The following is an 11915-nucleotide window of genomic DNA, read 5'->3' as shown; positions in this document are numbered from 1 at the left end:
TTACATGTTACATACAAGGAAAGAGCGTTGAAGTTGTTTATTCACAGAAATAGAAGGGTGTTCCATGTTGAGTTATTAAGGCTCCTTTATTTTTCTCTAGTTAGGAGCATTCTTGAGTATGCCTCGGTTGTTTGGAAACCTATAGTACTCGCGTCCGAGTGATCAAGGCTATTCAAAATAGATTTCTCCGTCTGGTGGCTTATAGGTTAAAAATTCCAACCGGCTCCATCAACTATGAGTTTATCAGAACTAGTTTAAGTCTGCAATCTCAAGACAGAAGGATACTTCTCGATCTTGTGCTTCTTTACAAGCTCTTGAATGGCTATATAGATTGCCCTCTGCTTAGCTTGATGAGTTTCACTGCATCTCGTGTAATGTTGTATTTTTATCCTGCTCCTGTCCGTACCACCTACAGCAAGCATTTTTATATTAATGGATGTTCAACACGCTGTGACAGTATTCCATCTAATTTTCAGCTTTTTGGTATATCATTATCGTTGTTTAAAGGGTTAGTTTTCAGTGTTTCGTAGAGTTTCTAATTTTATTGCTTGCAGTTTGTTTTATTTCGCTTTATATTTTGTATCAAGAGGGTTGTAGCATTCACAAATTATGCGATGAATAACGCGAATGAATAAATGAACAAAATGATTAACTAGAATGTTGTTTCCTCTTGTAAAAAACTGCAGAAACAGGTACTATGGTAGACGAAAATAACGAAATCACAGTTTTGACGTTTTTTCGTATGCAGCCTCAAAAAATCACCTGAGTACGATGAAAAAGATTTAGTTCTATCTTCTAGAGAATTTTGAAAAAAAATGATATACCTCCTTACTCATTTAATTCAGGATGAAATTTGCAGATAACTAATTTTGAGAGAATATTACAGTTTATTGAAATAATGTAACCACAAATTTACAAGGACAATCGATATCCGGCCTTTAGGGACAAGATTGTTTTCGAATATTCACGATGTTTCTGCTGTTCAGCACTGGTTTTTAATTTTGTATATTAAAATCCATCTGCAAGCACTTTAGTAGGTAGCGCTTTCGCGTAGTTTTTAGGTATTTGTATCACGAGATCGTGTATTCTGTTTTCCACCTTCATCTCTATAATGCCGACGATTGATATCACTAAACCCAAATATTCATAATTTTCACCTGAATTGAATTGGGGAATTCTTCTCAATTTGGGTTATCACAGCATATGCAAGTTTAAACTGAATAATTATGAGTTTCATTCATGAATTTTTTAAATGCAACGCAAAAATTATTCGAAATCATTCTTCAAATATGAGGTTTTAAAATTTAAACCGCTTCGTCTCTAGTTCACGATTTGGCAACAGCGCCTATTAGAAGAAGAAGTTAGTTGTTTATAAAATAACAGCCGTTGATTCACAGCAATCATAAGTCGCGTACTCACTGGCTAGCCTCAACAGCAGCCGGCCATGAAATTTCCATAAAATTTTACGACCTTCCTCGTTCGTCCTAGACTTCAAAGACAGCCATCTTTGTCTATCTCATCAAGTTAGTGTATTTGTTTTTCTTTATTATCAACACATATTTCAGTCGATGTTGCCAACTTGTGCAATTGAAACGAAACGCTTTAAATTTTAAATACCCATTTTTATTTTTCATTTTAAATATTTAAATTATTTTTTTTGGAAAACAGTTGAAATGATTATTTCAGAATTTGACGTTTCAAAGATATTTCATAATAAATACATCATTTTTGCCAGAAGGAGTATTCCCTATTAAAAGTGTATACATACCGCGTTAGTCATAGGCATTTCGAACCACCTTTAGATCAATTTAGAAGAGTAGTTATCAAAAACAAATTTACTCGCTGATTGAGTTGATTGTGAAACTAGTTTTGCACGCAGTAATCCACGGCAGGTACCTACGAAATAGATAATCGGACGGGGAGAGCGTGTGTACCTACTCTTGCACACTTGAATCCGGAACCCAGTATCATAAATAATTCCACAGAGATATGTTTAAGTCAGTTTTGAACTTGATTCCATTAATAGTTTTGATTCACTTGGTAAATGGATCGAATATTCTAGTGATTTTCAGTTCCCCAAGTAGAAGTCACAATGTATTGGGCATCAGACTATCTGAGGGTCTACTCAAGCAAGGTCACCATGTCACCTTCGTGAATCCATTTCCTTCTCCGCAGATGGAGAATTTAACATCTATTCATATGGAGTCTATTAGTAAATTCTTTGAAGGTAAAAATTTTTCAAGAATTAGCTTGAGATTTGGCATACTTTTGATATGAAAAATTTCCTCTGGCCTTTATTACTAGATTATAACTATGAAAAGTACTCGAAAATAATTATAACATTCTACAGGCACTTTTTTATGAGTAATTCGAATATGATTTCATAAAATTTTTCGATGCAGCCATTTTCAACCTTAGAACATAGATACATGGAATGGAAAATAAACATTCCAAAGACTGGAGTGTGATAGTTGCTTAGTGTCGCAAATCACATTTGAGACAGTTGATTTGGACATCAGTGTCACATCAATTTTCAGTACGATAAATAGGAAATATGTGAATTTTTCAATTTAACGCCACTGCCTTAGTGTCGCGCTAGACATAAAAACATCGAATGTTTGTACTACAAAACATTCAGTTGTAGCACTGAATGGCCATTCCATGTATCTCTGTTCTAAGTTTTCGACATATGACAGGGATTTCTGATTTTTCAATGTAAACCACAGATCACAGAAACAAGTTGTTTCTGTGATCTGTGATATAAACTACAATAGGTAGGTAGGCGTTATCATAGCGACTGTTAAATATGCATTTATTTTTCGTGGACTCAATACCCTGTGATCTGAAAAACCGATTGTAATAGTTATTTTCCTAACAAGTGTGGAGAGTGATTCTTTTCCGTAAGAGACTGCGTCGACGATAGACTCGCCAAAGCCGCATACAAGGAAAAACCGAACACAACTAGACCCTTAGGAAGACCACCGAAGAGATGGGCTGACTCCTGGACTTCATCGTCACAGGACATCGAATAAAAAGTTGGAAAAGACAGGACATTGTCCTAGCAAAAGGAAGAAGAAGAAGAAGAAGAAGACTGCGTCGTTCGGTCAAGCTGTCGAGTACGGAAAAGGCGCTTTCCACATGAATTAGGAACAATATTTTTCCTACTAACGTGAATGAAACACTTTCACGGAGAGCATAGAGACATGGCAGAATTTTATGTTCCTACTAGGGAGTAGATAATTAACGCACAGAGAAACCTTTGATTTTTATGATTGGCGCATAGAGACATGTGGAAAATAATACTTTCCAAGCGCTAATAAAAAAAATTAATTTTTCTTTAGCATATTGAAAATGGCAATTTCTCAATTATTTTCTTACTCATAATTTAGGAATGGAAGGCCGATTCTGGTTTTCAGATTTGGTTCAGTCAGGAAAAGAGAGCTAGAGAATGTACCATCCATTTTCTTTTAGCTGCTCTAGTTCTCTAAATCCCCCCAGTAGACAACGAATCTTGCCCACTCTGTACACGACATGAAGCTGAAAATTTTCGATTTTTGGCTGAGAATTTAGCAATACTGGAGAAGATACAAAGTTTTTTAATGTTGGGTGGATTGTAAGGTCTAGATTCACTATCGAAATAGTTGTTTTACCCAATATAAACTGAAGCACATACTCCAAGATCATCCTTTCACAACTTTACGATACTTTGGAAGGCTAATAATATGCGCAACGGTTATTGCCTTTCTTGAAAAAAGGTGGCACAATTGCAGAATCATGTCATTTCGATGCACTATCCTTTTCTGATTGAATGAATCAATAAAGGTTGTCTATTTTTTTTTCGAAATATTTCCAAATAATAATTATATGATTCATCCTCAGCCCATAGAATGAATATTTCCAAGATGGAAATCTTATGAACAGTAATGATTGAAACATTTCCATTTTTATGTAGAAATCGAATTCAAAACGAGCATCTCAAATTTTTGTACTCTGAATAGCAATAAAACATCGGTTCATCATCTCAACATTCACTAGTCTTCTATTTTCGACCATGAATCAGAATTAGCAATGCGCTAATTGGCTGCAAAGTTCAGTTCTGCTTGCCTGCGTAATAGTGACTCGAATTTCTACGTAGATTCTCACTGTACCATATCCTCTCCATTTTCATATACTCTACGTAAAATCTTTGTGTATTCATTGTATACATATGTTACATATGTTAGTATTGTGCGTGAAAAGTATTGTGCATTTGGACTGAACAATATTTCTTGTAAAAATATTGATAATCAATTATCCATCTTTAAGGCTTATTCTCACTTTTTCTTTCATATCCTTGCCATGTCTTCCTCTTTCCGTCTAAATTGTTCAGTGTAAATCACAAAACACATATCTACGTACTATTTTATGGTGTCAGTGAATGGAAGTATGCAAAATATACCTTACGTTAGGTATAGTGGGAATTAACAAGAATTTGATGTAAAGTATTTGGAAAGCATAAGGAAAGAATAGTGAAAATCACCATCTATCCGGAAATTTTTTTTGCTGAATCCCATTATCTATCTCTCAATGCTTGTTCATGGCTCATTCAACTAAAAAAACATCTTACATTCATTTCGAAGAGACTCTAATCAAATTTGTCCGAAAATTTATATTTATATTCAACAAAATTTTCTCATTACTGGGCTCTATTGCAAATAGTCCAGATCCCAGAGTGACCAGACATAACTTATTTTCACACAGATAAAACTTTAAGATCTCAGTAGAGTCTCATGTGCTTTGAATACCTGCGAACTTGTGGAGCTTGCCTAGTGACACCTGGGCAGATACCAGGTGGCAAAGGTAACTGAAAATAAGTGTTACTTAACTTATTTTCACATGGATTATTTTTATATATGTTTTGGAGCATATTATTCTGAATTTATATTATAAGTGACAGACACTTTCTATGGCCAAAACTCTTGCCAGACGCTTTGAAGCTGCACAAAAAATAAATGATTTTTACTTATTTTCACATGTCTGATATTGAAATATGTCATTGAAGTAACTATAAAAAAGCTATATTTCATCATTCAGACAAATAGTAGTGACCAAACATCCCCTAAACATAAAAATTATTTAGTAGGGAGTGTAAGCGCAAGAGCACTATCACTATGCATGCGTATAAGTGTGAGTGAGAATATGGTAACTCTGTTCCCTTTCACAATCTGTTAGAAGTCCCTTTACTGTATACTATACATTGCACATACACATACCTAAGAGTATCAATTCTTGTACATACTTATACACAATAAAGTGACTGCATTCATAGTCCCTTGTTAATTCAGATACAATGGGGTAGTATTTTCTTTCGAATTCTTAAATAGTTAATGGACAGGCATGTCTGTTATTGAAAGAATAATTCTTTTATATTTTCGTAGGTGATGCCAGATTTTGCAGCAATCAATTGCAGTGATTTCGAATAATCGAAATTTTGGTGAATCCAAATTTTTTGGAAAATTGGAGTTTAGGATGCCTGTATCATAAGATCGACAAGAAAATGAGTAATGTTCATTTATTTCTTGTGCAGCTTCAAAGCGTCTGGCAAGAGTTTTGGCCCATGGAAAGTCTGTCACTTTCAGAATAATATGCTTTGAAACATATATAAAAATCAGCCATGTGAAAAGAAGCTAAGTAACACCTATTTTTAGTTACCTTTGCCACCTGGTATCTGCCCAGGTGTCCCTAGACAAGCTCCACAAGTTCGCAGGTATTCAAAGCACATGAGACTCTACTGAGATCTTAAAGATTCGTCTGTGTGAAAATAAGTTATGTCTGGTCACTCTGGGATCATACTCTAAAATATGCGTATGCCTGGCGTTCTCGACTACTTCTGAACCCAGGTATTCAAGCAATTTTGTGTCGAATAGTGGAAAAAGTATATGAACAGTAACTTCGAATAGTCTAAAATCAAACCAGACATAAAGTTTGCTTAATGGAGGTGTGGACAGTTTGATTCCACATGGTCAATAAACCATTCAATAACTCTGTTATCAAAACCAAATTGCACAAGGGAGCAGTGTATTAATTTTACTGGTGGTTTATATTATTTCTCTATTCATGCAGGTTCTACAAATAAGATCCATTTTTTTCCAGATTTGATGTTGTCGAACAAAGAACTAGCAAATAATGGTGTCATCGGTAATTTCAGACGTATGTCTGGAGCATTAACAACACCGAATGAACTTTTCTGGCAACATCCGTTTGTTGATAAATTGATCAAGGAAAAACCCAAATTCGATTTGCTCATTACGTTGGCCTTCTTCAACGATGCAATACTAGGACTTGGTCAACATTTAGGTGTGCCAACGGTAGTTTTCACCTGCATTGGTCATTTTACTATCTGGAATAATTATGTTGCGAATCCCACCATGGTGTACTCCAGAAATCCTATTGCCAATGCACCCACAGAATACTTCTGGGGAAGACTAGCTACTGTTGCAGCGAACCTGGTAATGGGTATAGCTAACGACTATTTCATAGCTCCATTCAATCAAGGTATGATGTTTTCGATATAATTATATAGAATTCTGTAATCAGAATTCTATATGCAGGGTAAATTTTAGACCTTCAATGTACCTTCTATTTTGGAAATAGATCAATCAGCAGATTATTTCCTAATCTACAGTTCTTTAGTTTGCGGCTCGACTCAAGACACATGGCTCTTTCAATAAAAAATTTAATGCACGTTCTTAGTTGATCGGTCCCTATTCGAATGGGTAATTCGAGTCTAGAAACTATGCTTCAATAGTTATATATGTGTCAAAAACTATCTATTACAGTCAAGTCTGCAAATTGATAGCCGAGGCGCAGCCGAGGATAGCAAGCAGGCGAGACAATATAGACAGTTTTCAACCGCGGTGCATATTACATTTTTTCGTCGATCTCACATACCTTTATGAAAGCAAAAAGTTACCTATTTTATGGCCTCCTCACGGTGTCCGTAATTGCCAATTCCCTGAGCTTTGGTGAAGTATTAGTGTTATCCATATCGCTATCACTATCCATTCTTGATTATACTGAATACTAACATTAAGACCACGTACCTATTTCACTAGTGAAATCTAGCAGAATTTGTGAAGAATTAATTCGACAATATCAAATGACAGTTATTGTCACAGGCACTGGTTTCATCAAATTCTGTATTCACAAAATTGATTCAATCGCCCCAGGGTCTAATATATCGCTAAGTGACGAATAGCCGGACGAAAAGTAAATCAGTACGAAAAGTGAATCAGGACGAACAGTACTCACATTCAAAAATAGTCGACTTTGTTCGGAAATTAGTACGTAAAATATCATTTTTTGTTAAGGTCGACGAGAAATACTTTTTTAAATGAGAATGCAACAAAATGATCTTTGTAGGAATGAATATTTTTCATTCATTTAATGTTTTACAGATTTGTTTTACAGTTTTGCTACTGGTTGCCATTTTTTGATTTGAAAAGCGATGGATACACATCATATTATGTCTAGCGATATCGTAATCATAGAAATACCTACCATACAAGAAGAAGTCATACTAAAATACAATTATTTTCATGTTATTGCCAAATCTGGTCACACCTACATATACATTTACACAACATATTTACGGAAGTGTAAAATCGTCCCAAAAATAGCTATTTTGCGTATTTCGCGCCGCAAAAAAATTATTCATTGGTGGCAAATATAATAGTTCAGTGTAGGCTTAGCTTAGCCTTACTTCTACTTTCTACTCCAGAGGAGCTACCCTTGATATTTAAATTAATACCAGAATGAGCAAAGTATTTGAATTTCATATGATTTGGCATATTTTGAATTCTATAAAAGTTTTACACTGAATATTTCTTCCATGTTTCTCTGTCTAGCCCCACAGAAAGGCAGTGGCGTTACATGGGAAAATTTACATACATACATATTGACGTGACAATGATGTCCGAGGCAACTGTTTCAATTGTGATTGGCTACACAAAGCAACTATATGACTATAGGTCACAATACATGAATTAATCAGTTTTTTTCAACTTTTTTTTCGAGTTGGACCTTGATGAAAAAATATATACAGGGTGAGTCTTCGTACAAATATTTCAACAGTAGATTCTTGTGGTCAAAAGAAACACTTTTTCCTATACCATTTTTTCCGCTTCGGCCCTGATAAAAATATATAGTGATTTTAAGTTTTCATAATTAGCTGTGCCAATTACCTTCAGCATAACTAGCTAAATATGTGACACTAACCATGTGTGAATCTTTCAAACAGAGTTGTATTCAGCCAAAGTACCCAGTTTCTCAAATTTCACAAATAGCCTTTATCTTTTAAACCGAGCCGATTCGTAAAAACTGGTAAAAAAAAGTGGTTCTTTCGACCTCAAGAATCTACTGTTGACATATTTGTAGGAGTCAAACACTCACCCTGTATATTTAAAGCGTTTGTAGAAAAAATATTGTTCCTAACTCTAGCTGAAAGTGTCTTGCCGCACTTCTTAGGAAAATAACTATTTGCAACTGGATAATGGATCGATGGAATACCTAATCAACAATTGTATTTCACCCACTTAATATGGTCCTTATATTTCATTGAACAATTCACGTTTTTAATAGGTCTATTGGATAAGCATCTTCCGCATTCTCCTACTTTGAAGGAACTACAAAGAAACGTCTCTCTTGTTCTTGCGAACTCGCATTACAGCGTTGAACCGGCCAGACCTTATGTGCCAAACATGATTCAAGTAGGTGGCTACCACGTTCAAGATGTGAAACCTTTACCTAATGATTTCGGAACTTTCATGGACGATGCTAAGCATGGGGCAATTCTTTTCAGCTTAGGAGGCAATATTAGAGTAGGAATGTTAGACGAAGAAAAACGTGATGCAATATTCAAAGTATTAGCAGAGATATCACCGATCAGAGTAATATTCAAATCAGAATTAGAACATAAAAATGTACCTAAAAATGTAATGGTCAGAAATTGGGTGCCTCAAGCTGATATTCTGGGTGAGTTCTTCACTATCAATTAAATTTTCTCCTCTTTGGTCAGGAGGTCATCTATTTCTAACTTTATTACTTTTCGTCTTTCAGCGCACCCAAATACGAAGTTGTTCATTTCACATGGAGGCTGGGGAGGTCTCACAGAAAGTGTTTATCATGGTGTGCCGATACTGGGTATACCATTCGTCGGTGATCAGATCGGGAACTTGAATTTAGCCCACTCAGCAGGTTACGCAGAAGTCATTCAACCTGGGGATATAAGTGAGGAAGTTTTCAGACAAAAGCTGAAGGAGTTGATAACAAATCCAAAGTGAGTTCACAATTCTTCGAGTTCGAACCGATATGAAAGTTGCGGACAAGGAATGAGCATTACTTCTCATGTCTTCATAAAAAAGGAGCATGAAGAGTTGCCAATTATCCACTCATAAATTTCTACCTCGGACATCCTTCGGGCACTCAGTCATAATCATTGCATGTCATTATTTTCTATTTCCAGGTTAATGAACATTAAAGACGCAAATTCTGATCTGGATGCCAATTTCAATTTCTCAGTTATTCCGTAGAGCAATTATTAAAAAATATCGTTGAACAAAAGATCTAGTTATCTCGAGATAGGAAAGTTCTTTCAGAAAAGAATGACCTTCCTCTTCTTCTTCTTCTTCTACATGCTCATTATTCTGGGCTGAACTGAGGCCTTGTGTCCCATTTCGTCCACATGCAGTAGGAGAGAATCTCACTCTGAGGCAAGCCGACAAAATTGCCATGAGTTGACGAAGAGTTGTCCCTCTCATGTGTCCCACAATTGTATTATTGGGTGCAGAGTTTCCCAAGTGCGTTGTCCTTAACTGTGTGAATTTACTTCATATATAGAATAGACCCAGTGAATCCCATTTTTTTCAAATGATTATTGAGCAGGTGGGCAGTCAATGAACCAGTCACAAGACTCAGCTATTTCCTCTCAATGTCCATAAGTTCGGTGATCTCAGTCCTATAAAATGTTCTTCCAATTAGAAGCCCTGACTGCCTGAAACCACTTGACATGTTCTGTCTAGTCATGTGATAAAGAAGTTCCTGACAAACATATGACGGATAAGAAGTACTGATTGCGAAACAACAAAAGCTGAGCAGGCACCCCATTGTGCTTTCTTGTTACCGGGAACGTTTACGTGCGCAAGATACTGTTTACTCTCTTTAAGTTTAAGGACACCATCCTCCGGTTGAGATGTGTTACACTGCACTGTACTTATGAGAGACACTTACCCAGAAACCGGTCTTTTCAGCCTATTTGGGAATTCCTTTGCTGATTCATAGCTAGCACGCATTGATGGAACGATAATTCTTCAAATTGTCGCCTGCATATAAAATATTTCCTTGGTGCCCGCGGCACTTGACGGCGGAGTTCTGTGTGCTCCTGGTACAAATCAAGAAAATGGCCTCAAAAACGGACGCAACTATGGTTCAAGTGATAAGTACAACAATTTCATCCCAATGTTACAAAAAGTATTGATGAAAAATCCCTTCAATGACCGAAACATCAAAGGGTTTTCCAATTGCCGGCATAAAAATTCAGGGTTGTCATTTGAAAAACTCATCTACCCTCCACCTCCCATAGAGGGTGCAGGACTAACTCTTTGGGTCTCTATCAAAAGTTGCATATAATAGACCTGTATTCTTCAACAAACAGTAAATGCCGAAGATTTCAACTTTGTGCCTCAATTTTTACTCACATTGTATAATTAGTCTTTGAACAAGGAAAATCACGAAATCTGAGCGTTGCATCTCGAATATTTATGAGATACAGAAGATTTTCTGCAGATTTTCTTGTGACATGATCCCCACAAAACTTCTTGCATTTCTCTGTAGAGAAGATAGGATATGGAAAGTTGTTTTCTGAATTGGATAAATCAAGTAGCAGCTTTACATTTCATAACTAAATGAAAACCGCGTTTGTCATGTCCTCGTTAGCGGATACACAATAGCTAAACAGATATCCCCTACTTCATTTTTTGTTTGTTCCAGATATTCACAAAACGTGAAGAGCAGGTCTTCACTGATGAAAGATCAGCCTGTGAAGCCAATGGAAAATGTAATATTCTGGATTGAACACGTGATCAAATTTGGGAGCGGCAAGCATTTGCAGAATGCTGGAGTATACTTAACTTGGTATCAATTGTACATGATTGATATCTATATTTTCTTCACAGTTGTTTTGATATTTTTGTTATTATCAATTATGTATACCATCAAGTTTACAATGAAATTCTTAACAAAACTTTCGGGTAAGAGTAAAGTAACAAGGAAATCGAGAAATAAAAGTAAAGTTAAAAAATCTTGAACTACAAATCACTGCAGTATTTATATCAATTTATATTTTGTACTACTAATAAATATTTTCGAGAAAAATGTGAATTCATTTTTTATTATATTCAGCTCTCATTTTGAAGCGGAATGTTCAATGGTTCACTCAATATGATTCGTAATCGGGACGAAAGATTTTGTAAATGAATCAGTTGAGGTGGGTCTCAATAGATAAGTGTATTACAATCACCCACCTGAAAAAGGTATGGGGATTGCAAAACCTGACAAAGAAACCTGTAAAAGTTATTCTGGTAAAAATCATTCAATTCGGTAAGGAACTCTAGTTCATTTCATCTTAGAACCTTCTATTGGAGCATGATGATGTATGAAGTTCAATGCCTTCATTATTTTGATGCGTTTATCTCTCCATATGTTAATGCCTAGGCCACATCATCATTATGAAGAACTAAGATTACTCCCTTGCAATGATATTTCTAGTCTATGCTATAAATTTATTGCCAATTTGGACATATCTTCGAGACCTTCACCCTAAGAAAGCCTTCACGTGAGAAGATGAAATTCTTGCTAGTTTGGTATCACCATTTGATTAG

General features: G+C 35.7%; 1 protein-coding gene across 1 annotated transcript; it reads left to right on the top strand.

Annotated features, from left to right (window-relative positions):
* Positions 1-1906: 1906 nt before the first annotated feature.
* LOC123309288 (UDP-glycosyltransferase UGT5-like) lies at positions 1907-11374 on the top strand. Its single transcript, XM_044892323.1, has 5 exons — positions 1907-2227; positions 6133-6534; positions 8620-9012; positions 9097-9316; positions 11026-11374. Exons 1-5 carry the CDS (start codon positions 1990-1992, stop codon positions 11339-11341), a joined length of 1569 nt encoding a protein of 522 aa, XP_044748258.1. The 5' UTR covers positions 1907-1989; the 3' UTR covers positions 11342-11374.
* Positions 11375-11915: the final 541 nt, after the last annotated feature.

The sequence above is a fragment of the Coccinella septempunctata genome, chromosome 3, assembly GCF_907165205.1.
Source record: "Coccinella septempunctata chromosome 3, icCocSept1.1, whole genome shotgun sequence".
NCBI lineage: Eukaryota > Metazoa > Arthropoda > Insecta > Coleoptera > Coccinellidae > Coccinella > Coccinella septempunctata.
This window is presented reverse-complemented; position numbering and strand designations above follow the sequence as displayed.